Source organism: Mustela erminea, chromosome 13 (genome assembly GCF_009829155.1).
Source record: "Mustela erminea isolate mMusErm1 chromosome 13, mMusErm1.Pri, whole genome shotgun sequence".
NCBI classification, from domain to species: Eukaryota; Metazoa; Chordata; class Mammalia; order Carnivora; family Mustelidae; genus Mustela; species Mustela erminea.
In genome coordinates, this window is record NC_045626.1 from 78,663,852 (window position 1) to 78,691,085 (window position 27,234).

The following is a 27,234-nucleotide window of genomic DNA, read 5'->3' on the forward strand; positions in this document are numbered from 1 at the left end:
CATGACTCCCCCTCAAGGATAATGGAATGTGGTCAAGGCTTTGGTCTGCCCAACATCCATTCCCTCTTCTGACAATAGCATTCTTCTTTTCCTTTAGGGGCGCCAGCCGTCCCCTAATCTCAGACAACACACTTTGGGTGGAGTGGATACCAGTCCTCGGCAACCCAGACGCGGCCAGTCAGCACATTCCATCTCCTTGGTTGACACAACTGGCTCAGGAAATCGTGGCCTGAACCAGGTTAGTGCGCAATCAGTCCTGCAACTTAAGTTAACTGGAACTAAACCAGAAATAAGGAGGAAGGAACTCTACTTCTGATAGGACTGCTAAGCTCTCGGTGGCCATCTTAGTCACGACCTGGGGGAAAAACCGCCTTGAAGGGAAGCCTCCCTGGAAGAAAGCAGGACTGAGGGACAGGGACAGAATGGGACGATGCCAGGCTGCAGTGAGTTTCCTCCCTTCAACTTCCTGGTGATGTGAATCACTTTTTTGCTCATTTTGGGTTTTCATCTCTTCCAACTAAAAGAAAACTGAAGAATGCACTGTTCTTTTTTTAATTAATATTTAAATCTTATATTATTGCACCATTCTGGCACGTGATAGGCACTCAAGAAATGTGTGTGTGCGTGCAGACTTTGCTAGGTGTCCCGTCGCTATGTTTTCTCACGAGATGCTGTCGATGCAAGAAGAGTCAGGAGGGGAGGATGTGGAAAAGTTGGAAGCCTCCCACGTTGCTGGGGGGAATGTTAAATGGTGCAAACAGCTATAGAAAATAGTTTGGCAGTTTCTCAAAAAGTTAAACTGAATTATCGTATGACCATCATCCCTGCTCCTGGATATACAGGCATATCTCGTTTCATTGTCCTTCCCTTTATTGAGCTTTGCAGATATTGTGCTTTTTTCTAAATCGAAGGTTTGTGGCAACGCTGCATTGAGCAAGTCTGTGTGTGCCATTTTCCCAACAACATTTGCTCACTTTGTGTCACCGAGTCACATTTGAGTAGTTCTTGTAATATTTCAAGCTTTTTCTTTTTCTTTTTTTAAAGATTCTATTTATTTATTTGACAGAGAGAGATCACAAGTAGGCAGAGAGGCAGGCAGAGAGAGAGGGGGAAGCAGGCTCCCCGCTGAGCAGAGAGCCTGATGCAGGGCCCGATCCCAGGACCCTGGGATCATGACCTGAGCCAAAGGCAGAGGCTTAACCCACTGAGCCACCCAGGAGCCCCAGAGGGAGAGAATCTTTAAGCAGGCTCCCTACTGAGCACAGATCCAGATGTGGACTCAATCACATGACCCAGGAAATCGTGACCTGAGCTGCAACTGAGGCAGAGGCTTAACTGACGGAGCCACTGAGGTGTCCCAGGAATAAAGTATTTTTTAATGAAGGTATATACATTGCTTTTTAAAGACATAATGCTATGACACTTAATATCTGCAGTCCTCTGTAAACATAACTTTTATATGCACGGGGAAACCAAAAAATTCACGTGACCAGCTTTATTGCAACATTTGTAATATTTACTGTAGTGGTCTGGAACCAAATCCATCTCCAAGGGATGCTTGTATGCCCAAAAGAATGCATGACACTGTTGGAACAACTTGTGCACAAAGTCCGTAACAGAACTATTCACAATAGCCAGATGATGGAAAAACTTAAATATGCACCAGCCCATACAGTGGAATATTACTCAGCTGTAAAAAAAGGAACAGAGCGCCGATCCATGCTGCAACATGGATGAAGGTCAAACACATTCACTAAGTGAAAGAAGCAAGACACAGAAGGGCTGATATTGTAAGATTCCACTTCTACGGAAAATCCGGAAGAGGTAAACGTCCACAGAGAGAGAAAGATTAGTGGTCCCGAGAGGCCCGAAGAAGGCAGAAATGTGGAATGACTGCTAAATGTGGACGGGACTTTCCTCTGGGTGACAAAAACATTCTGGAAGTATAGAGTGGTGATGGTTGCACAATCCTGAGAGTAATAAATGTCACCAGTGGCAAATTTTATGTTATGTATATTCAGCTGCAATAGAAACCAAACAAAAGAATCTGGAACTTCATCGGGGCTGCCACAGATGGATGCATGTGCGTTGTTTCCTTTGTCAGGGGCCCAGACTGGGGGCAGTGGCCATGGCCTCAATCTGTCCCACAAGCCGTGACCCCCAGTACCCAAGCAGAGCAGATGATTTCTTTGTTGGAGTGCAAGATGGTGTAAGAAGTAAGCAAGTTTGGGGGGCACCTGGGTGGCTCAGTGGGTTAAAGCCTCTGCCTTCAGCTCAGGTCATGATCCCAGGGTCTTGGGATCGAGCCCCACATCGGGCTCTCTGCTCCATGGGGAGCCTGCTTCCCCCTCTCTCTTTGTCTGCCTCTCTGCCTACTTGTGATCTCTGTCTGTGAAATAAATAAATAATCTTTAAAAAAAAAAAAAAAAAGGAAGCAAGTTTGGTCAATGGCCTCACTTTACTGCAACTTTCAGCGAAATCCTTCAATGTACACTAAGGAGTTGGCCGGTGTCACAGTATACATCGTCTCCCATCCTGAGGGCGCTGTCTCTGAAAAATTCACTGCATTGTTGAGTGCTTAATTTGTAAAGCTAGCATAAATCACCGGACTGAATTGTCCATTACCGAGAGCTCAAGTTATCTTGCCATCAAGAGAGGGATCCTGTTGCTTTGCCTGCACTGGAAAATTAAGAAACAAAGAGGCAAAAGGCCAAAAGCATTTTCTGATGTTGGAAAGACTTCACAAGGTTAAAGATAGGAGCATTCTGCCGGCACTCCTCAAAGGTATTTTTTTTTTAAAGCCATTTATGTTTTGGGGATCACTGAGTTAGAACAGAACAATAATAGTCCTCTCATAGCTATGGAAGATTCGGTTGTATCCTGGGGGCTGGCGTCCTGAGATTGATCCCCCAGCAAAGAATCAGGAGGAAAAAGGAAAAAAGAAAAAAGAAAAGCAAAAAAAGAAAGAAATGCCCTGGGAAGGCGGTGTGTCGAGCCCTTCAAGGAGAAGTCATGTCAGTTTTGTTATGTTCAGGGGTGTCGGCCACCCCGCTACTTCCTAACGTGCTACTTTCCAATTTGGGTCCCTATTCACCAGGCAACTTAGAAAATATTGGGGACAGCTTATCGCTAATATAACGAGATGTGGAATGAGACTTTTCCTGTTGACCCAGAACTTCAGCTAAAGCTTCAAAGCTGAGGGCAATGCGTAACAATACTTCCTCCTGTCAAGAGGTGACCAGACCGGTCCCTTGACCGTCAGTAACCATCAGCTTCCAGCCTATATAAAACAAGGTCAGATTTTATCCAGAGAATGTTTCTCTGACAGGTCTTTGTAGGTGGTTTTCTTCTCCCCTCTGATCTCCAAGCCAGGAGAGGAGAGCTCAAAGCAGAATCCCTCATGAGACTGGGAACACCAAGGGGGCGGCCGAGGGGGCGGCGGTGACCGGCACCTCAGTGCCACCTGAAGGTTGCCTGGGGCTGTCCATGACAAGAGGGCAAGAAGCAAGGGCAGAGGGCAAAGGTGCACCCTATATCCCAGGGTCCCGAATATGTGTGTAGGTCTGAGTCATCCTGACTCACCCAAGAGGACTCAGCCAGGACCTCAGAAAAAGAATGTGGGGGTGCTTCCCAGGGTCTGAATGGAAACGAGGTGTGCAAGAGGTCACCCAGCAATGCACTGAGCGCTTACAAGGTCCCGACAAGGTTCTCCAAAGATCTCCCAGTGCAACCAGCACTTGTCAGGCCAAGGCAGGCAGTGGGGGGCATCTGACAGCCAAGAGAACTATACCCATTCTCAGCAAAGGGTCCCTTTTCCTCTTGCTCTCCTGCTCCTATGCTCCGGCAAGGTGAGCTGGGAAGGGACCGGAGAGGACACACCTGCGCTCATCTCCACTGCAGATTCCTGAGCCACCTGTGGATCAGAGCTGAGGGGGTGGGGAAGAGGTATTAAACCGCATATGAGAGTACAGTTTTGATCGGACTGGACTGGACTTTTAATATGAGCCTCTTCTTACAGCTGAAACTCAGAGCTATGGGGTCTGATGTGATATTTCCAAGCTCAGCTCCTTTCATAGCCCAGTAAGAAGAATTTATTTCCACTATTGTTAAAGGCACTGTGAGGGGTGCCTGGGTGGCTCAGAGGATTAAATCTCTGCCTTCGGCTCAGGTCATGAGCCCAGGGTCCTGGGATCGAGCCCTGCATCGGGCTCTCTGCTCGACGGGGAGCCCGCTCCCCCCACCCTACCCCACCCCGCCTGCCTCTCTGCCTACTTATGATCTCTGTCTGTCAAATAAATAAATAAAATCTTAAAAAAAAAAAAAAGGGATAAAGGTGCTGTGAGACATGCGGCATCCAGAGTGTCGAGCACTTTCCAGAATAAAGTCCCAGCAACCATAGCACAACGTGAAGCCATCCACTCCTGTTCTCCGACCTTGATATCCGCGAGATTTCTGTTGCTCTGGGGTGCAAACCGCCATACGCTATCCCAGGGGCAACCAATGCAAATGCCAACAGGGGCCAGGCAGGAGATACAATGAATGAAGGGGGTTAGGTGTGGGGGGCGTTAGGTGGGGTCCATGGTGAACTGGAGAGCCTGTGTCCCAGGGAGAGGGACAGCTATCTCGCAGATCTACCAGTTGTTGCCCAATGAGGCCACATCTTCCTGTTTTCCCAGATCCATTTTTGAAAGTGTCTGCTGATGTCAACATTATTGGTAAGAATATAGGGTTCTTTGTTGCAAAGGACACAGTGTACTACTCCAGGTGGATCAAGTATAAGTGGTTTAACGGGGGTACTCTGCACTGAATTGGGTCCCCTCCAAATTCACACGCTCGAGCCCTAACCCCCTCAATGGACCTTTACAATGTTTGGGAGGTCATTAGGGTTAGGTGAAGCCAAAGGGTGAGGCCCTAATTCAAAAGAGCGATGGCCTTATAAGAAGAGGAACCACGGGAGCTGTGTGGACTTGCTGTGTGGACACAGCAAGAAGACGCCCTCTGACCTCCAGGAAGAGGGCTCTTGTCAGAACCTGAATGTGCCGGCACCACTATCTCCAGCCTCCAGAACTGGGAGACAAATAAATTTCTGTCATGGAAGCCACCCATCCATGGTATTTTGTTATGTTAGCCAAGGCAGCCTAAGACAGGTGGCGGAATCTCCAGGAATCTCCAGGAAGAGAGGGTTAGGCTCGGACTGTCCAGCTGGGAGTGATGCCCACACCGCTCCATCAGACAGCCCCTGTGAATGCCAGGCCATGCCCCTCAGCACAGATCCCATGCTTACACAGGGGCCGAACAGCCCGACACCGACGCACTGGCTGCCACGCTCACTATCAGATAGGCTCCTCTTTGTTGTTCGCTTTCAAGTATAAAATCTCATGTGATGCGTGGAATGGTAGAGTCCAGATCACATGAAACTTGGTTGCAAGGAAGGTTCTCGAAGAGTGCTTTGGTTTCTCTTACGGAGAGGTGGGACTCATAAGGTGGGCATTTTCAAACACAGGGAAGGTCTTCAAGGGGGCTGGATGGAAATGAAGTGTAACAATTGTCCACTCTTGCAACTAATTGGAAAGACATGCTGGTGGTGATCGGATGGGGAAAGCGGGGGCAAACGGAATGCCTTTGTGTGCTGCTTACAGCCCTGCCTGTTGATGACTTCTGAACTATGGGCTACCTCCATTTTTAAAACTTCTGCTTCCCCCGAGAACAACTAGGAAAGCCAAGTCAAATCATCATCATCATCATCACCTACTTAAAGGCGTTCAGAGAGCTGCCGAAGCGACCAGAACTAGAGGGGCCAAGATTCTGGAACGTTGACGTGGGGGGACAAACTGCAGCCACTTTTTCCCTGGGGCATTTGCAAATTTGGGCCTTGAAATCTAGACTTTTCTCAGGCAAGGATGCTGCTGCTGGGGGCCAGAGAAACCGGCAGAATTCTGGTGGTGTCTTAGGGCTGGAGAGACAAAATTAGGGACTATCCTAGAGAGAAGGGAAAGGTAGAAAAGTGGTTTTCCCCTTAAGATATTTGGCAATTCTGCAACAGTGCAGGCCAAGAGGCTAGAAGCCAAACAGAAAGCCCCTGAAGAAAAGCAGTGTATCCAGCATTCTTCCTATGCTACGGCTACAAAGATTAGAGCACAGGACCAGGGGAAGGACCTCAGTGAAGACCTAAAGTTCTCATTTGGAATCTCTGAAAGGCAAAGCCTTAGCGGTGGGAACCAGAGTTACATAGGAGTCTTATAAAAACTGCAGCCCTGGGGCGCCTGGGTGGCTCAGTGGGTTAAAGCCTCTGCCTTCTGCTCAGGTCATGATCCCAGGGTCCTGGGATCGATCCCTGCATCAGGCTCTCTGCTCAGCAGGGAGCCTGCTTCCTCCTCCCTCTCTCTCTGCCTGCCTCTCTGCCTGCTTGTGATCTCTATCTGTCAAATGAATAAATAAGAATCTTTAAAAAACAAACAAACAAACAAAAAACTGCAGCCCTGCCTCCACCCAGCTCAGCCCCTGACTGGATTAAAGTGCTCAGTCCCCATGCCATCTGGTTGCAAAGAAACGGTGAGCCCTCTCCAGGACTCCTGGAGATCACCCAGAGACTTGGTATATATTTTTCATACACAGATGTTGTATGGCATGCAACAAAAATTACAAGGACTGCCAAGAGACAGGAACAAATCCCTGAAAACAAATAGAAAACAGGCTATAGAAACAGAGTGTGCAGGTGATCAAAGACCTGAAATAAAATCAGGGCTTTAAAATAACCATGATTGGGGCACCTGGGTGGCTCAGTGGGTTAAAGCCTCTGCCTTCGGCTCAGGTCATGATCCTGGGGGCCTGGAACTGAGCCCCACATCAGGCTCTCTGTGAAGTGGGGAGCCTGCTTCCCTTCCTCTCTCTCTGCCTGCCTCTCTGCCTACTTGTGTCTCTGTCTGTCAAGTAAATTTAAATAAATAAGTAAATAAATAACCATGATTAATATGTTCAAGAGACGCAAAGCCGAAGAAGGAGAAAAGAGTTGAAAAGTGAATTTTACCAGAGAATTGGAATCCATGAACTTCCTAGTTCAAAAGACTAGGACATAGAGAACTCTCTTGAGTTTCTCATCGACAGAGCGCTTTTGAAAATGCTGATTCTGGGGCGCCTGGGTGGCTCCGTGGGTTAAAGCCTCGGCTCAGGTCATGATCTCAGGATCCTGGGATTGAGCCCCACATCGGGCTCTCTGCTCAGCAGGGAGCCTGCTTCATCCTCTCTCTCTGCCTACTTGTGATCTCTGTCTGTCAAATAAATAAGTAAAATCTTAAAAAAAAAAAAAAAAGAAAAAGAAAAAAGAAAAGAAAATGCTGATTCAGCTCTATATGAGCTGTAAAACCTCATGGTCCACAGTCTTAAAAAAAAAAAAAAAAAAAGCTTGCCATCACTGGCTGTCGTTCTCTTTACTTTTCAAGTGGCTTCCTTTAAGGGACACATATTTTACCATGTTTTCTGAGTCACTCTGCTCCATAAACCCAGTTGCCTGGCATGGAGCTCTGTTCACCGGGAGAAAGAGGAGCCTTTTGCTAATTATCCTGAACACATCCTTTGAGGAGTGGGTGTTGGGATTGCCAGTAGTTAAGATGATCAGGAAAACGAAGCCTCTCTGGGATGACATTTGAGTCGACACTGAGTGACAAGGAACCAACCAGGAGAGAATTTGAGGGAAATGTGGTCTGGGCAGAGAGGATATAGAGAGCAAAGAACTCTGAGGCAAAAATATGTCTGGTGATTTGGTCAGGGGTGGGCAGACTTTTCTGGAAAGGGCCATATAACGCATATTTTAGGCTTTACAAGTCATACAGTGCCTGTTGCAACTATGCACTTTTGCTGTGACAACACAGCAGTAAACAGACATAGAAAAATGTCTGTGGACCACTGTGGCAGTGGTCCAATAAAACTTTGTGTATGGACACTGAAATTAAAATTTTTTTATAATTCCTACACATCACAAAATCTTTTGATTTTTTCCCCAACCATTTAAAAATATAAAAACCATTCTTAGCTCTGGGGCCACAGTTTGCTGGCGTAAGGTCCTTTAGGTAGGTGGGGATCAGATAGTGCAGGACACCTAGGGCATAACAGTCAGATTAAGGCAAAGCCCCTTCCCCCTCCAAATGGAAAAGCCACCCCTCTGGGTAACTGCAGGCCGGGGTACCAATTCCGGGGGTGGGCAGCGTCCTATGGCTCATGGAAGATGATCAGGTTTGTTTTACTTTGCCCCAGTAACAAGAAAGGACAAAGGAACACACACACACACACACACACACACACACACACACACACACGCACCCTGGGAAGCCGCAGCCTAGAGCTCATGGAAGATTATCAGATTTGTTCCATTTTTCTCCAGTAACAAGAAAGGACAAGAGACAGACAGACGCACACACGCAGGGCTCACGGAAGATGATCAGGTTTGTTTCGTTTTACACACACACACACACACACACACACACACACACACACACACATCCAGAAAGCCAGAAAGCCAGAGCCAGAGAGGACGCGCCCAGGTTCACGCTGACGTTTCCCCAGCACGCACTAAGGGTTTGAAAGTTGGGTGCACACCTGCTCCCAGCCGGAGCGCACCTGCTGAGCAGCACTCCGGCCTCGTCTCGCGAGAGCGTGCCGTAGTAGTGGCCCCCCACCCCCTCCCCCCACCGCCGCCCCCGCGCCCAGCCCCCGCGCCGGGGCACACTCCCCGCCGGCTCCCCCGCCGCGCGCGCCTCCCCCACGCCCCCGCCCGCCGGCTCGCACGCACGCCCGGTAGTAATTGCACTCCGCCACGCGAGCTCCGCATCCCCGCGAATCCCGCCCCCCCTCCGCTGCCCTTCCCCCCTCCTCCCCTCTCCCCGGCCCGCGCCGGCGGCTGGCCCCTCCGCGGGCAGGTGCGCGAGCCTGCGCGCGCCGCGGCCGCCTCCTCCGGCGGGTCCCTGGCGCGCCGGGCCGGGGCGGCTGCGCGCACGGCGCCGCTCCACCAACCCGCTCCCCGCAGGTCCCTCGCTCGCTCTCCATCCCTCGCCGGCGCTCGCTCCCCCCCGCCCTTTGATTGACAGGCAAGATGTCGGTGTGGAGCGAGGCAGGAGCGAATGCAGCAGCCGTCACCCCCGGAGCCCGGCGGCGGCAGCAGCAGCAACAGCAGCAGCAGCAGCAGCAGCAGCAGCAGCAGCAGCAGCAGCAGCAGCGCGAGGAGGAGACAGCAGCCAGCCGCAGTCGCCGCCGCAGCCGCGGGAGCAATGCAGACAGCATCTTGAGGACGCGCTAAAGCACTCCAAACGGTGGACAATGCCCTGTCACTGCAATTGGGAGGGGGGCAAAGCAGATTTTTTTTGACATAAAAGCCAGCCAGCCAAAAATATATACATTTGTCCTTCACGGAGCCGGTGTGTAAAGAGTGAGCGCTGTTTTCCTTCGCCTCCTCCTCTCCTCTCCTCTCCCTCCCCCCCTCCTCCTCTTTTTCCTCCTCCTCCTCCCCCTCCTCCTCCTCCTCCCTAAGTGTACAGACAGCATCACATCACCTGGTTTGCTTCGGAGAAACAGCATCTCTCCTTTTCAGGGACCAGAGACTCAAAAAGAGGAGACATTCGAATGGAGTCTGCTTGATACCCCAAAATAAAATAATAAATTTTGGCTCTTGTCCCCTCCTCCCACCCCACCCCCTCAACCCTGTGTGAGATGTTGGGTTTCTTCTTCATGAGACATTGTTGAGAAGTCGCAGTGGTTGGAGAGCGTAGGGGGTAGACTACCTCTACGCCCCCCCCTTTTTTCTCTCTGGGAGGAGGAGGAGGGGAAGGGGGCTTGCCGAGCAAGCGATGGATGAGGAAAACATGACGAAAAGCGAGGAGCAGCAGCCTCTGAGTTTGCAAAAAGCCTTACAGCAGTGCGAGTTGGTCCAAAACATGATAGACCTGAGCATCTCCAACCTGGAAGGGCTTAGGACCAAATGTGCCACCTCCAACGACCTCACACAAAAAGAGATCCGGACCCTGGAGGTAGGTGTTGCCTGTGGAAAAAAAAAAAAAAAAAAAGCAATCTTTCCTTCCCTCTCCTTGCTCCCCACAACCCCCCTTTCCTTTGATTCTGTTTGTTGGGGGGCGGGAGGGTGTGGGAAGGTATCAAGGTGGGCACGATTTGGTTTTCTGTGATTTATCTTCTTTGCAAAGCCTGCCCTGGGTGTCCCTTTACTGTACCGCTGTCGTCTACGCTTGGCTGGGTGGTGGTAGTAGTAGTAGTAATTGTGATTCCTTATGTATTATTATTCTTGCGGCTGTTATTATCATTCGCTTCCCCTCCGAGGAGGGAGTTCTCTCTTTTTTCCGCTTGTGGGTTTGTTTATATGCCACGGGGGCTTGTGTGCTGGGTAAGGCATTAAGGCGCTGCAGAGAACCCACGTGACCTTGCGCATTCTGCAGGTGGTCAAAGGTGGTTTTTGCTCGCAGAATGGGGCTGCCTATAAATACAGACCTCTTCGGCGCTCAGCCTCCTTCCCTGGCCCGCTTTTGCCCCTTGGATTTTGTTTTTGTTCTTTTGTTTTTGTTTGTGTTTTAGTTCAATGGTATCCATGTCAAGGGGTAAAAAGGAAAAAAAAAATCCCCATTGAGTTTCCAATCAAACCGTTTGATGCAGGGAGCTGTTGCAGGCCTGAAACGTGTAAAAAGATAAGAGAAAATGTGCCTGCATCGGCACACGCAAGCGGTATGGGAAAATACTCTTGAATCCGTGGTGGGACCGCGGGGAAAGGGGTCGGAGGAGGAGTCATCTCTGGCGAGTTGTAACATTGTCTCCAACAGAACTTGAGGGCGAGTTTGAAGCAGTTTTGGGGGATGGGGTTGGATGCAAAGTTATTCAGAAAGAAGATGGCAGAAATTATTTCTTCCCAAGGCAGTTTGGTCAAAGGAGGAAGGTTTCAGGAGCTTTAGAAAATGTCTGGTGTGCACGTAATCACTGGGCATCCACGTTGTTGGAAACATCTGAAGGGTTCCTCTACTTCTCCCTCAAAACAGCTGTATGCATGGCTTGATTAAATTTGGGAACTCCCATTAGCTGGCCTTTGCTGAGGGTAGTGGCTGTGCAGGCTGGGAGCATAGGAAAGGGGTTCTCCCTCTGGAGAAGTGGGCATGTGTGGTGCTGGAGGTTCCCTCTGTTTCCACTCCAGGAGTTTCCAAGGCCCGAACTCTTCCGTCCCTGCTGAATCTTTGAGCCCTGTGCCCCCGTTCCTGCCTGGATAAGTTCCACTCTCTGATTCACTTTAAAGTTGTTCCTCTCCCCCCACCCCCCCATGATTTTAACTTTGGCTGTTTGGAAGGTCATCAATTTGAAAGGAGAGAGAGAGAGAGAGAGAGAGAGAGTGAGTGTGTGTGTGTGTGTGATATGCTGTTTGGTCCCCTAGAATACATGTCTGTGTGCACCTGTCATGTGGGAAAATGATCCTCAGAAATGAAATAAAATACGTGTCAAGAGGGATCAGAGGAGTGGGGACTCTGTTGGGAGACCAGGTACTTGCTTTCTCGGAGTTTTGGGAGAATAGTCTAGGCTAGGACTTTGTGGCTGCAAGAAAAAGTGTGGGATGCCCTGGCCCGCCTTTCTGTCTCTGTGTGAGCAGTGAACTCACAGAATGGCAGGCAGTAAATAAATAAGTAACCCAAAAGGGCCACCTCAGTCCTCTTTGGTCCTTTGAGTCAGGAGTCCCAAGTGCTCATTTATGTATCCCTGTGTAAGTTCCCCTGGTTTAGTTTTCAACTCTTCTCAACATGGCCCATCCTCTGATAGCTTCTGGAATGATGACGATGGTCCCAGTGGACCCTGGCCTCTGTGGCTTCTTTCCTGCACCGTGGTTTTCTTTGAGAACCGGGGGTGGAGTTGCAAGAGGTTGCAATTACTTGGAGCGCATCTGGTTGTCAGTTTCCTGGTCCCAGGACGCCAAAGAGCATGCCCACCACTGCTTTACACATATTGTGCAGGGAAGGGTCTCCAGCAGTCTTGCCAGCTCTATGCTTCTCCCGGGCCCCTGGGGCGAGGAGGGGGGGCCACTGAGGAAGCGCTGGTGACTCCTGGTACAGCCAAATCTTGCCAAACCTCGCCTAGGTTTTGGACCAAGGTTCTTTATCAACCAAATATTTCTGTATATCAAAAGGTATATCACATTTTGTATATCAAAACCACCCAAGGGAACTTATTAAAAATGTGCCTTCTCAGCCTCAAACCCCAGAGGTTCTAATTCAGGTGGGACTGGGGGTCGGGGGCCGGGGGAGAGGGAAGGCCCAGGAATCTGCATTTAAGAAACAGTCCAAGTGTTTCGATGCATGTTTTCACATTGAGACTCTGAGGAATACCCACCAATTAGGACATATTTCTGCAGTTTGATGGTGAGAACTCCCTGCTCACAAACACTGAAGTAAGCAGTACATGGAATGTCCTGGAAAACCATGATAATAAGCAAAATTTGGTAGCATGCCTATGACCCCATGATAACAAAAATATACAGCGTGGACTGAGCCTTCCAGAAGGGTCCTGCATGATTAGGGAGACAAGGCTCACAGTATAGGTGTGAGAAATAATGATCAAGTCCAAACAGCAATGTGGGTCTGTGAAGAATATTTTCAAACTGCATGAAATGGCAATTTCAACCACATGTTCAAGGGAACAGTGGCTTCTTTTCCTTGTGTGGCATCAAGTCTGGAGGGATGTGGCTGCTTGAGTTGGCTCAAGTAAGATAGTAACGTCGGGGCTGTCGTCTCTTTGAGCTGTCAGTGGCCTTTTTCTAATGGTTGCAAGCTTCAGCCATCACACCCAGGTTCAAGGCAGGGATGGGGGGCGCCAGGTGAGGAGTGTGCAGATATAAAGGGTTCATGTCTTTTTTTTTTTTTTTTTGCTTCCCCAGAATACCTCTTGCTACCTAACCCACAGATGATGTTTTATTTTGTTTTTTTAAGAAAGATTTTAGTTATTTATTTGACAGAGAGAGAGAGAGATCACAAGTAAGAGAGGAGGGGGAAGCAGGCTCCCCGCTGAGCAGAGAGCCCAATGCAGGGCTTGATCCCAGGACCCTGAGATCATGACCTGAGCTGAAGGCAGAGGCTTAACCCACTGAGCCACCCAGTTAATGTTTAAGAATGTCTTATTGGCTGAAACTTGGTCGGATAGGTAGTCCCAGCTGCAATGCTGGGAGGTGGGGAAGCGGGAACAGCATCGTGAGTGGTTTAGATGGGTCGTGGTCCATTGCCTCGGTTGACCTGTTGTCACTCCATACACAGTCAAGGTTCTGCTTACAAGAAAGAAAGAAGGGACATTGGGTGGACAGCCAACAGGACTGGCCATGGCATGTTATCAGGAGGTATTCTGGCAGAGAAGAAAGGCCATGAGCTTTGGAGTTAGACCAATACAGTTTTATTTTTATTTATTTATTTATTTTTTTAGACCAATACAGTTTTAAATTGTAGCTTTTCTGCTTTACTTTATCTTGGGCTAGTAATTTAAATTTTCTGACCCATGGTTTAATTTTTGGCAAAATGGCAAAAAAAGATAACATTACCTACTTCAGTGGTTACGAGGACTGAAAGACAGGACATTTTCAAGGGTCTAGTGCTATCTCTAGCACAGCCCGCAGGGGTCGAATAAATCATAGTTATGATGATGATATGATTAGCATTATGTGGTGTGGGCTAGATGACATGGAAGGGAACAGCTCAGATCAGAGGGAGAGAAGGAAGAGTTTGAGCAGTATTTGCAAAGTATGTTCTGTGCAACCTTAGTTCTGTGGTCTGGTAGCATTTTCCATTCTTCTAGCACATACTAGTGATCTAGGCACTGTGCTAGATGCTGGTGGTCAACCAGTACTCTGAAGACAAGATGAATTCCTTGGGTGCTAACACCCGAGAAAGATTGTGTTAAACAAAGGGAAACAGACTTCTGAGAGTCTTTACTATACTAACTATGGGCATGGTGACTCCAAGAGAGGGTTGGGTCCTTTTTCCAAGGATATCCCTTGGGTCTGATGTTCCATAGAATACACCCAGGGAAACATTTGGCAGAGCAGTTAGGGTAGCTTTCTTGGTTGGGGAGCTGGGGACCCTGAACGGAGAGAAGGATGGGGAAAGGCTTAGAATCACAGTAGGTTGGGAGAGCCTGCAGCCAGACAACAAGCTGAAGGCGTTTCATGCCAGTTCATGCCTTCGTGGGGCTGCAGGGAGACCAGTGGGTCCAGAATGGAGAGTCCCTGATAGAGTGTCCAAGGAAATGAATTTAGATCACAAGCTCTTGAGATCTGACTAAGGACAAGGGAGTCAGACTGACAAAGCTTCCCTCCTTTGAGGATGGAGGTAGAAATCTTCAAAGGTTTCGGAGTAAATACGATAAAAATTTGTTTAAAGGTTAGTCCGATGGCAGCCTGCAAGCAGGGCCTGACAGCCTTTTTTGTCAAGGGACAGAGAGTAAATAGTTTAGGCTTTGTGGGTGACGCACACCCACGGCCCATCACAGCCACTCAGCCTTGCTCTTGTCCCGTGTAGTAGCCATGGATGAACTATATCCACAAATGAACGTTTCCCCGTGCGGTATCATTTATGGACCCTGAAATCCCAACTTGAAATAATTTTCCTATGTCCTAGAAACATTATTATCTACTTTTTTTTTTTTTTACATTTAAAAATGTAAAAACTATTCTGAGATTTGGGGACTTACGAGAACAGGTGGTGGGTCAGATTTGGCCCATGGGCGATAGGTAGCTTGCTGATCTCTGATCTGTAGGGTGGACGGCCTAGTTCTGCTGATCTTTCCTGGATCACTCATGTGGTTGCCATCACTGGGCGGCCCAGCTGTGCTGGGTGGTCCAAGACGGCCTTGCTCACACAGCCAGTGGTTGGTCAGGGTGCCTTGGTTTCCCTCCCCATGGTCTTTCCAGCAGGACAGGCAGATTCCTTCCCTGGTGGAGGCAGCAGTGTTCCAAGACAATACACCCTGTCGCGCAGCCCCTTTCAGGGCTCTGCTTCCATGACCTTGGCCGGTGTCCCATTTGCCAAAGCAGGTTAAGTGGGTAAGCCCAGAGTCAGTGTAGAAATTACTATCTAAGGGCATATATTCTAGGAGGTGTGGTTCAGAGGGGCCAGTGAACAATCTAATGTAACAAGGTAGCATTGCTATGGGAAAACCTCCCCCCAAAACCCAAAATAAAACCAAAATAGCATGGGAAAGAGGGAGGGTCATGGCATCATCTGCAAAGGGCCCCCTCAAGGAGGTTTTACTGACTTGAGGAAGCAAGCCGAGACCTATCTGGGAAATGCACCAGGAAGAGGGGACAGCGGATGCAAATTTCTTGGGTGGGAACGTGCTTGGAATGTTAATAGAACAGCAAGGAGACCACTGTGGTTGGAGTGGAGTGGGTGGGCAGGGAAGGGGTGAGGGCACCGTGGGAGACAGAAGCAGGGCCCTGATCATAAAGGGCTTTGATAAGATACTTGGATTTTGTTCTAAGCACGAACAGGGAGGTGACTGATATATATATATATATATATATTTTTTATATATATAAATAAATATATATAAATATATTATATATATTTTAAAAGATTTTATTTATTTATTTGACAGAGAGATCACAATTAGGCGGAGATGCAGGCAGAGAGAGAGGGGGAAGCAGGCTCCCCGCTGAGCAGAGAGCCCCACGAGGGGCTCGATCCCAGGACCCTGGGATCATGACCCGAGCTGAAGGCAGAGGCTTAACCCGCTGAGCCACCCAGGCGCCCCTGAGTTATGTTTTTAAAAGATCTTTCAGACTGCTGCAGGGAAAATGACTGTGGGGCGTAAGAATGGGAGCAGGGAGACAATTTGGGAGGTTAGTGTGGAAACCAAAGCCAGGAGTGACTGTGCTTTGGACGGTTATGCTGGCTGGGGGAATGGGGCAGGTGGCTGGATCCAGAAGGTCAGGTGGACGGAGGTGCCTGTGAATCAGATATGGGGAAAATAAAGGTTGGAGGATTATGCCTGGGCGTTTGGCTTAAGAACAGAGTGACTGGTGGTACCTCGATTTGAACTATGGGGAGTAGAGGTGGAGTAGGTTGGGATCAACAGTCAAGTCCTATCTGGACACGTTCCATGTGTCAGGAAGACAACTAGGTATTTGAACCTATAGCTCCGAGGAAGGCTGGAGCTACACAATGCACTTAATATGTCAGGAACTTCTTCTCATAGTATTAAATATTTTTTAGTGGCTGTGGGATAATACATGGATGTAGCACGATTTAACAAATTCTACTGTCAGATGTGTATGTTATAACTTCCCATTATTATAAATAATACTGTAGTAGACATCCTTGCAGTTTGTATCAGTCCTTCAGTTCCAGGGGAATTGCTGAATTCAAGGATATGCAAAGTCTCAGGACTTACAATAGGTTTTGCCAAATTATTGTTCACCAGGCATGTGAAAAGGGCCTGTTTTCCCCTATCCTCAGTATGAGTTTATGCTTTTTTGAAAAAGATTTATCTGGGGCACCTGGGTGGCTCAGTGGGTTAAGCCTCTGCCTTCAGCTCGGGTCATGATGTCAGGGTCCTGGGATCGAGACCCGAGTGGGGCTCTCTGCTCAGCAGGGAGCCTGCTTCCCCCTCTCTCTCTGCCTGCCTCTCTGCCTACTTGTGATCTCTCTGTCTGTCAAATAAATTAAATCTTAAAAATTTATCCACTTATTTTTATTTACTAAAAATTTTTTAATCCACTTATTTGAGAGAGAGAGGGGCAGAGGGAGAGGGAGAGAGAATCTCCAGCAGACTCCCCACTGAGTGTGGAGCCTGATGCGTGGCTCAATCCTACAACGCATGAGATCAGGACCTGAGCTGAAATCGGATGCTTAACTGACTGAGACACCTGGGTGCCCCTGGCTTTATGTTTTATTTTATTCTTTGGTTGCCTATTTTTTTTAAAAGATTTTATTTATTTACTTGACAGACAGAGATCACAAGTAGGCAGAGAGGCAGGCAGAAAGAGAGGGGGAAGGAGACTCCCCGCTGAGCAGAGAGCCCGATGTGGGGCTTGATCCCAGGACCCTGGGATCATGACCTGAGCCGAAGACAGAGGCTCCAAACCACTGAGCCACCCAGGCGCCCCTGCCTATGTTTTGATGACTAAGAGCTCAGGGTTAAAGAGGCAGTTGCCTCGGGTTAGAATCTCATCTTTCTGTTTCTAGTTGGGAAGGATCTGGGGACTTGTGGACACAAGAGGAGGACTTGGTTTTCCACACCAAGTGGCCAGCCTGTGAAGATCTAGCCTCGCCCTTCTGCCTTGTTCTCATAAAGATATGGCAGGGGGGTGGTCTCACAACTCTGAGTCAGTGGTGAAAGTTGTTTCTGAAGGGTTCACTCTCCCTTTTGGGTTTTTGGAGTGGATTCTGTTCTGGAGCAGAAACTTCTTCTAATGGACAGAAGACTGGGGAGTCTTTCTCCTCCCCCAGACAATCAGCCATTTTCTGGGCTCCCACCCACTGGGCTCCTACTGTTGGGACCTGGCTGTTCGTCCTCGCCCCCAGAGTGCCGCTCTGGCGCTGGGGAATGGGGAGGGGTTCGGGAGCTGAGGAAGACAAGGGACACGTGGCAGCTGGGACAGAGGATGGAGAAGCCGAGGAATGGGGAGGAGACAGTCAAAGCAGAGAATCACTGTCAGCAGGACTTCTATGACCCTTGCAACATCCCTCCAGTGGGCAGTGACTGCAACTGTGGTTCTTCCTGCTTTTCAAGTGAATTTACTGAGGTTTAAAGTCACTGATTTGTCCCAAACTGGATGCTAAGACAGTTGCAGATCCAGAAAGAGGTTTCCTGCTCTACTTTGGGTGCCCCAAAGGGGGCATGGTCTGGAAGGGAAGAAAGGAAAACGAGAGCAGATAGAAGGCAAAGGGGACATGCAGGTGATCATGGTGAGCTGGTTGGAGGTCATGGCTCTTGGTTTACGAGAACCATCATGGTGGCGCATACTCTGTCACTCAGATACTTTCATTTCACGGTAGGCTTTTTTCTTTTTTTAAAGATTTTTATTTATTTATTTGACAGATAGAGATCACAAGTAGGCAGGGAGGCAGGCAGAGAGAGGGAGAAGCAGCTCCCCGCCGAGCAGAAAGCCCGATGCGGGGCTTGATCCCAGGACCCTGGGATCATGACCCGAGCAGAAGGCAGAGGCTTTAACCCACTGAGCCACCCAGGCGCCCCCGTGGGTAGGCTTTTATAGATGAAAGCTATTGGGGAGAAATGCAGAACCAATGGAAACCAAGCAGGGCATCCACAGACACAAGAAAGGATGACAAAAAGAGGGAAACAGACTCAAGGATGTCCAACCAGTTGCCACCTTGGCTACTGAGCAGTTGAAACCTGGTGACTTCTGACTGAAATGTGCTGTTGGTATCAAATCCACACCAGGTTCTGAACTCTTAGTATGAAGAAGAGAATAGAAAATATCTCATTAATCATGTTTTATATTGACAGCATGTGGCCATGATGTTATTTCAGACAGATTGGGTTAATGAAATCTGTTCAAATTAATTTTACCTGTATCTTATTACTCTTTCTTTCCTGAGGCTACTAGAAAATTTTAAATTACGGAGGTGGCTCGCTGTGTATTTCATCTGGACAGTTGCTGCTTTTGGCCATTGAGGTGATTTCTCTGTTTTGTTGGAATAGAAATTCTGCTCTTGGTAAAGACTGAGAATATGGGACACCTGGGTGGCTCAGTGGGTTAAGCCTCTGCCTTCAGCTCGGGTCATGATCTCAGGATCCTGGGGTCAAGCCCCTCGTGGGGCTCTCTGCTCAGCGGGGAGCCTGCTTCCTCCTCTCTCTCTCTGCCTGCCTCTCTGCCTACTTGTGATCTCTCTCTCTCTCTTTCAAATAAATTAATAAAATCTTAAAAAAAAAAAAAAAGACTGAAAATATGCCCTCCCCGCCCTGGGGGTTACTAGGCAGTTGTTGATTAAAGCAGTGGTTGCGTCCCAAAGACGCATGCCCTCAGTTTCCTGGGACCAGTGGAAAATTGAGATGAAGACTCAGAAATAATAACGTAATTGAGTCTCTAGAAATTTTCGTGGTTGCTTAAAGCAGTATAACCTAGTGATTGGGATCTGCCAATAAGATTGCTTGGATTCCAGTCTGAGTTCAAGTTACTAGCTAAGTAACCTTGGGCAAATGAGCTCTCCTTTCTCAGCTTCAGTTTCCTTGCTTATAAAATTAGGATCATGTTACATAGGATTGTTATGCTGATTACATGGAATTGTGGATTAAGGAGCTGAGCAGGGCACTTGGCACACGGCAGATGCTTCCAGCATTCCCTCCAGTAGGTTGGCATGGGGAGGTTAGGACATCTCAGCCTTTGGGTGGGGGTGCCATTGTTGGGTGTAACATTCATTCATTCAATGACTCTTTTTGAGCTCCCGGTGCATGAGAGCAAGGTGTGAGAAGAAGAATCCCATAGAAGCATTTGATGGGATAATGGCACACCTGTGGGGCTGCAGGTGACGTAAGTGAACAAGATTCTGATACTAGGTCTGGGTCTTTGAATTCGCCCACAGATGACTCACTTCCCATCAGTGCCTGGCAGGCTTTAGTCTTTAAACCATGTGCTCATCCAGCTCTAAGTTGGTTAACAGTTCTGGGGTTGGTTGGGCCTTGTACCTCCTGAACTTCTCTTAAGCTTATGTGATAGAAAGAACCATGGTATCCAATTGCTTGAAAATCTTATCTTTTAAAGGTAGGGGGACCCTTAAGAGGTTGGCTAGGGTTACCTCTTGGCTAGTGTATAGCTTTGGCATGGTGCTTTGGGGTGAGCCCCACCTCATAAGGTAGCCTTTAATTTTTTTTTATGGTGGTAAAATAGGTATCACATAATATTTACCATTGTAACCATTTTAAAGTGTGCAGCTCAGGTGGCATGAAATACATTCACAATCTTGTACAACTATCATCACTATCTATCTGCGGAACCTATTCATGATCCCAGATAGAAATTCTGTACCGATGAAACAATAACTCTCCCCAGCTGCATGGTAACCCCCATTTCCTGTGTGCATGAATTTGATTAGTGGAGGAAGGTTCATCCATGTTGTAGCTGGTGTCAGAGCTTCATTCCTTTTTTATGGTTGTCTAATATTCCACGGTACATAGAGACCACATTTTGTTTATCCAGTCGTCTGTTGATAGACACTTAAGTCATTTCCATCTTTTGACTATGGCAAACAATGATGTTTATGAACATTGATGTACAAGTATCTGAGTCCTTGCTTTGAATTCTTTTTGGGTCTGTATCTAGGAATAGATTTGCTGGGTCATATGATAATTCTATGTTGAATTTTTTTTTTAAAGACTTTATTTATTTGACAGACAGAGATCACAAGTAGGCAGAGAGGCAGGCAGAGAGGCACTGCCTATGTTTAATTTTTTTAAAGATTTATTTATTTAGGGGCACCTGGGTGGCTCAGTGGGTTAAGCCTCTGCCTTCGGCTCAGGTCATGGTCTCAGGGTCCTGGGATTGAGCCCCACATTGGGCTCTCTGCTCAGCAGGGAGCCTGCTTCCTCCTCTCTCTCTGCCTACCTCTCTACCTACTTGTGATCTCTCTCTGTCAAATAATTAAATAAAATCTTTTAAAACATTCATTTATTTTAGAGAGACAGCCTGTGTCTGCAGGTGCAAGTGTTTGCGGGGGAGGGCAGAGGGAGAGGGTAGCTTGGACCCAAGCAATGAGGCAAGTAGGTATAGAAAAGAACTCTTCCATCAAGTGGGACATTCAGGGACCTTGTTTTTACTGGGAGGCAGAGCAAGATTTTGTTTTTTAAAAGATTTTATTTATTTATTTGCTTGTTTGTTTATTCAAGAGACACAGAGAATGAGAGAGAGAAAGTGTGGGGGGGAGAGGCACCCAGGGAGAGGGAGAGAGAGAGAATCCCAAGCTCAGTGCAGGGCCCAACGTGGCACTTGATCTCACGACCGTGAGATCATGACCTGAGCGGAAACCAAGAGTGGGTCACTCACCTAACTGAGCCACCTAGGCGCCCCAAGAGGCAGAGCAAGTTTAGATGCCACATTTTTATTTTTACTTTTATCTGGCTTGGAGGAACAGTCCTTTGTGATAAACCCTAAAGGCAATATTATTCTTTTCATATGTTGCTAGATTTAATCTATTAATATTTTGCTGAGGAATCTTCGAGTCTGTGTTCATGAAGGATATTGCGCCATCTTTGTTCAGTTTCAGTATCAGGGTATCAATGGCCTCATAAAATGAGTTGGGAAGCTCCCCTTCCTCCCCTTCTGTTTTCTGGAAGGCACTGGAAGCACAACTGATGTTATTTCATCATGTGTTGAATGGTGGTAGAATTCAGCAGTAAAACTATCTGGACCTCGAGATTATTATTGTTATTTTTTGCACGTGGAAGTTTTTTTTAAACTACAAATTCAATTTTAAAAATGTATTCTTCGGTGAATTTTGGTAGTTTGTTGTTTTTATTTATTATTATTATTATTATTATTATTATTTAGATTTTATTTATTTATTTGAAAGAGACAGTGAGAGAGAGACTGAGAGGGGAGAAGGGCAGAGGGAGAAGCAGACTCCCCATGGAGCCCGGAGCCTGATGTGGGATTCTATCCTGGGACTCTGGGATCATGACCTGAACCGAAGGCAGTTCCCTAATCAACTGAGCCACCTAGGCGGCCCAGTTTGTGGTTTTTAAGGAATTGTTACATTTTATCTAAATAATTGAATTTATGTGCCTAGATTTGCTCATGGTATTCCTTTACTATCCTTTTGGTGTCTGCGGGATCCTTTATCCCTGGTGGTGGTAATACGTGTTTTTTTTCCCTTTGATTCTTTGCCTGTCTGGCTAGAGGTTTATCAGTTTTATTCGTCTTTTCAGAAAACCAGGTTTGGGCTTCATTTCTTTTTCTCTGTTTTTCTGTTTTCAGTTTGATTGGTTTTTGTTTTCGGTATTATTCCCTTCTGCTTACCCTGGGTCTCTTTTGCTCTTTTTTTTTTTTTTCCTGTTTTCTTGAACTAGATGCTTAGATTGTTAATTTGAGACCTTTCTCCTTTTCTACGTATTCATCACCACACATGCCCCTTGAAGGATTATGCTAACAGCATCCCACAAGTTTTGGTATTATATTTTCATTTCTTTGGTTTCTTACTCTCGGACGCATACATCCTTTAATTAATGAATTAATTAAAGATTTTATTTATTTATTTGACAGACAGAGATCACAAGTAGGCAGAGAGGCAAGCAGAGAGAGAGAGGAGGAAGCAGGCTCCCTGCTGAGCAGAGAGCCCGATGCGGGGCTCGATCCCAAGACCCTGGGATCATGACCCGAGCCGAAGGCAGAGGCTTTAACCCACTGAGCCACCAAGAGGCTTTAACCCACTGAGTCTGATGCATACACCCTTCAGACTCGCGTTAATTCCCAAGTGTTGTGGTTATTTTCTGGTTTAATTCGTTTAGGGTCCATGAGCACATTTTATATGCTTTCAATTATTTTAAAATGCTTAAGGTTTATTTTTAGGACCCGGAATATCTTCCCGCTCGGTGAACGTAACATGTGTCCTTGTGAGGAATGTGTGTTCTGCTGTTGACAGGCCCAGAGTTCTCCAGCCATCAATTAGATCCAGTTGGTCGATGGTTTGTCGAGACCCCCTGCATCCTTGCTGACTTTCTCTCAAATTGTTTTATTGATTACACAGAGAGGAGTGTTGTTAGCACCTACCCTCACTGTGGATTTGTCCAATTCTCCTTACAGATCCGACAGTTTTTGCTTCGTGTACTTTATTTATTTATTTTTAAAAGATTTTACTTATTTATTTGACAGAGAGAGTGAGCACAGGCAGACAAAGTGGCAGGCAGAGAGAGTGAGCACAGGCAGACAAAGTGGCAGGCAGAGGCAGAGGTACTCGATCTGGGAACGCTAGGATCATGACCTGAGCCGAAGGCAGCTGCTTAACCAGCTGAGCCACCCAGGCGTCCCTGCTTTGTGTACTTTAAGCTGTTTTGTTAAGCGTATACACATTGGGGATGGTTATTTTCTTAGTGACTTGACTTTTTTTCATTATGTATAGTTACTATTCATGCCTGGTACTCTTCACAGTGAAAACGATTTCTCTGATATTGATATAGCCACGCCAGCTTTTACTTTTTACTTTTTTTTTTTTTTTTTAATTTAGGTAAAATTCACATAACATAAAATTTACCACATTGTCAACTTCACGGTATACAATGAGGTGGTTTTTGATATATGCTTAATGTTGTACAGCCATTGCCCTTATCTAATTCTAGAACATTCCCATCATCACAAACATGCACACATAAATACCTTGTACAGGCGCACCTCGGAGATACTGCGGGTTCAGTTCCAGACCACGGAAATGAAGTGAATATCACAATAAAGTGGGTTGAATGATTTTTTTTTGGGTTTCCCAGAGCACCTAAAAGTTATGATTATGCTACACTGTGGTCTGTTAAGGGTGCTATAGCATTATATCTAAAAGAGCAATGTGTTGGGCTCCTGGGTGGCTCAGTGGGTTAAGCCGCTGCCTTCGGCTCAGGTCATGATCTCAGGGTCCTGGGATCGAGTCCCGCATCGGGTTCTCTGCTCAGCAGGGAGCCTGTTTCCTCCTCTCTCTCTCTCTCTGCCTGCCTCTCTGCCTACTTGTGATCTCTCTCTGTCAAATAAAAAAAAAAAAAAAAAAAAAAAAAAATCTAAAAAAAAAAAAATAAAAAATAAAAGAGCAATGTGCATATCTTAATTAAAAAAATCCTTTATTGGGGCGCCTGGGTAGCTGAGTCGGTTAAGTGTCTGCCTTTGGCTCAGGTCATGATCCTAGGGTCCTAGAATCAGGCCCCCTACATGGAAGTCGCTGTTCCGCGAAGAGGCTGCTTCTTCCTCTCCCTCTGCTTGCCTCTCTGCCTACTTGTGTTCTATCTCCCTGTCAAAAAAATAAATAAAATCTTAAAAAAAAAACACTCTTAAAAAATAAAAAAAACCTTTATTGCCAGAATATGCGAATCATCATTTGAGCTTTCAGCGAGTCATCATCTTTTTGCTGTTGGACAGTCTTGCCTTCACGCTGATGGCTGCTGACTGGTCAAGCTGGTGGTTGCTGAGGGTCGGGGAGACTGAGGCAGTGAGGAAGTTTGCTGCATTGATAGACTCATCCTTTCACGAATGATTCTTTGGTAGCGAGCGATGGTGTTTGATAGCGTTTTACCCACAGCAGAACTTCTTTCAAAATTGGAGTCTGTCTTCTCAAGCCCTGCTGCTGCTTTATGAACCGAGTGTGTGGAACATTCTGACTGCTTTGTTGTATCAACAGTCTTCCCAGCTTCCTCACCAGGAGCAAATTCCATCTCAAGAAACCATTTTTCTTTGCTCATCCATGAGAAGCAACTGCTCATCTCTTTAAGTTGTATCGTGAGTTTCTAGCGATTCAGTCCCATCTTCCGGCTTCTTGTCTGATTCTCATTCTCTTGCTCTTCCCACCCCATGTGCAGCTACTTCTCCACGAAGGTTGGAATCAGCTTTTTCCAAACTCCCATTTATGTTGATATTTTGGCCTCTTCCCACAAATCACAAATGTTCTTAATGGCATCTAGAATGGTGAACTCCTTCCAGAAGGTTTTTGATTTATTTTTCCTAGATCTATCAGAGGAATCACTGTCTGTGACAGTGATAGCCTTAGAAAATATTTCTTTCTTTATTTCTTTTTCTTTCTTTCTTTCCTTCCTTCCTTCCTTCCTTCCTTTCTTTCTAAGATGCTCCATGCCCAGTGTGGAGCACAGCATGGGGCCTGAACTCATGACCCTGAGATCAAGACCTGAGGCAAGGTCAAGACTCTAGATGCTCAACCAACTGAGCCACCCAGGTGCCCAAAAGAATGTCTTTCTTAAATAATAAGACTTGAAAGTTGAAAGTTGGTTCACGGACTGCAGAATGGATGTTGTGTTAGCAAACATGAAAACAACATTAATCTCGTACATCTCCATGCCATCAGGGCTCTCGGACAGCCGGATACACTGCCAGTGAGCAGTGGTACTCTGAAAGGCATCTCTTTTTTTCTGAGTAGCAGGTCTCAACAGCCGGCTTGAAATATTCAGGCAGTCTCGTTGTGAACAGAGGTGCTGTCGTCCAGGCTTTGCTGTTCCATTTACAGAGCGCAGGTCGGGTAGACGCAGCATCGTGCTTCAGAGCCTGAGGGTTTGCAGAACGGGCAGTGGCTTCTGCTCCGAGGCTCCAGCTGCATTAGCCTCTCACAAGAGAGTCAGCCCGTGTTTCACAGCTTGGAAGCCAGGCACTGACTTCTCACTAGCTACCAAAGTCCTCCACGGTGTCTTCCTCGGATAGGAGGCTCTTTCTTACATGGACACTGAAAATCATGTTGAGTGGAGCCGCCTTCATGGACCATCTCAGCTGGAGCTTCTGGAGAACTCGCTGCAGCTTCTACACCTGCTGCTGCCCCTCACGCTTCTGTGTTATGGAGACGGCGTCTTTCCTTAAACCTCGTGAACCACCTCGGCTACCTTCAGACGTTCGTTCCTGCTGCAGCCCCTCCCCTCTCTCAGCTTCAGAGAGTGGAAGGGAGTCAGGGTCTTGCTCTGGGCTCGGCTTCGGCTTCAGGGAGTGTTGTGCCAGGTTTGATCTTCCATCCAGACCACACCCGGCTTTCTCCAGATCAGCAAAGAAGACGGTTTTCTTTCTTTATCATTCGTGTGTTCCCCGGAGTAGCGCTTGTCATTTCCTTCAAAATCTCTTCCTTTGCCTCCGCCACTTGGCTAACGGTTGGCGCAAGAGGCCAAGCTTTCGGCCTCTTTTGGCTTTTGATGTGCCTTCCTCACTAAGCTTAATTATTTCTAGCTTTGGATTTAAAGCGATGAGATGTGCAACTCTTCCTTTCACTTGAGCACTTAGAGGCCACTGTAGGGTTATTAACTGGCCTGATGTCAACATTGTTGTGTCTCAGGGAGTGGGGAGGTCCGAGGAGAGGGTGAGAGATGGGGTAACTATCGTTGGAACAGTGAGCACACACACAATTAGCAATTAAGTTTGCCATCCTATATGGGCGCGCTTTGTGGCACACCAGAACAACTCCAGTAGTAACCTCAAAGATCACAGATCACCAGAACAAATATACTGATAAATGAAAATGTTTGAAAAAATGTGACACAGAGACACCAAGTGAGTGAATGCCGGTGGCAAAAAGTAGTCTTGCTCTACATGGGGTTGCTACAAACTGTTAATTTGAAAAACAAAAACAAAAACAAGAAACCCACATCTGGGAGGCCCACTAAAATGAGGTGTGCTCATACCTACTTGTTAACGGTTGGTTCCAATTTCCCTGCCCTCCATCTCCTGGCAACCATGAATCAATTTTCTGTGGCTGTGTTTTTCTGTTTTTCTTCTATCCTGGGGAACTTCATGTAGATGAAATGATGCAGTATGTGACCTTCCTTGTCTGGCTTTTTTTTTTTTTTTTTTAAGATTTTATTTATTTATTTGACAGACAGAGAGAGATCACAGTAGGCAGAGAGGCAGGCAGAGAGAGGGAGGAGGAAGCAGGCTCCCCGCCGAGCAGAGAGCCTGATGCGGGGCTCAATCCCAGGACCCTGAGATATAATGACTTGAGCCAAAGGCGGAGGCTTAACCCACTGAGCCACCCAGGCACCCCTGGCTTTTTTTTTTTTTTTTTTTAAGATTTTATTTATATATTTGACAGAGATTGCAAGTAGGCAGAGAGGTGGGCAGAGAGAGAGAGGGGGAAGCAGGTTCCCCGCCGAGCAGAGAGCCTGATGTTGGACTCGATCCCAGGACCCTGAGATATAATGACTTGAGCCAAAGGCGGAGGCTTAACCCACTGAGCCACCCAGGTGCCCTTGTCTGGCTTTTTCACTCAACATAATATTTTCAAAGTTCATCCCTTTGCAGCATGTATCACTACTTCATCCATTTTTATGGCCGAATCGAATTCCCTCGCATGCGTTTATCCTTACGAGGTTGTGTCCACCTTGGGGCTGTTGTGAATAGTGCTGCTGTGGAATCCGTTTGGCGAAGGTAGTTGGGGCACTTTGGGAGTCAACTGACTTTCCTAGGCTGGAAACTAAGGAAACGATCCCGGGTTCGGGCTGGAACTCTGGAGTCCAGAGTTCCTTGCATACACTCTGTGGTTGTCCGTTACTGTCTTAGGATGCTTTCCTGGAGCTCTTGTGGGTGCT

At 47.2% G+C, this 27,234-nt stretch overlaps 1 protein-coding gene and 1 long non-coding RNA gene across 7 annotated transcripts in view; one reads left to right on the plus strand and one right to left on the minus strand.

The window, feature by feature from the left end:
* Positions 1–9,640, minus strand: part of LOC116571570 — a 30,773-nt gene extending 21,133 nt beyond the window's left edge. Inside the window, exon 1 of the long non-coding RNA XR_004277915.1 lies at positions 9,543–9,640. This is a non-coding gene — a long non-coding RNA (uncharacterized LOC116571570). The remainder of the gene's footprint in view (positions 1–9,542) is intronic.
* KSR2 (kinase suppressor of ras 2) overlaps positions 8,770–27,234 on the plus strand; it is a 413,744-nt gene continuing 395,279 nt past the window's right edge. For 4 of the 6 annotated variants that reach the window (XM_032309545.1, XM_032309544.1, XM_032309543.1 and 1 more), the window contains exon 1: positions 8,964–10,016. In XM_032309545.1, coding sequence (XP_032165436.1) covers positions 9,837–10,016 — 180 coding nt within the window. In that variant the 5' untranslated portion in view covers positions 8,964–9,836. Of the gene's footprint in view, positions 8,791–8,963; positions 10,017–27,234 lie in introns of those variants that run through there. The other 2 variants (XM_032309540.1, XM_032309541.1) reach the window with 2 other exon arrangements.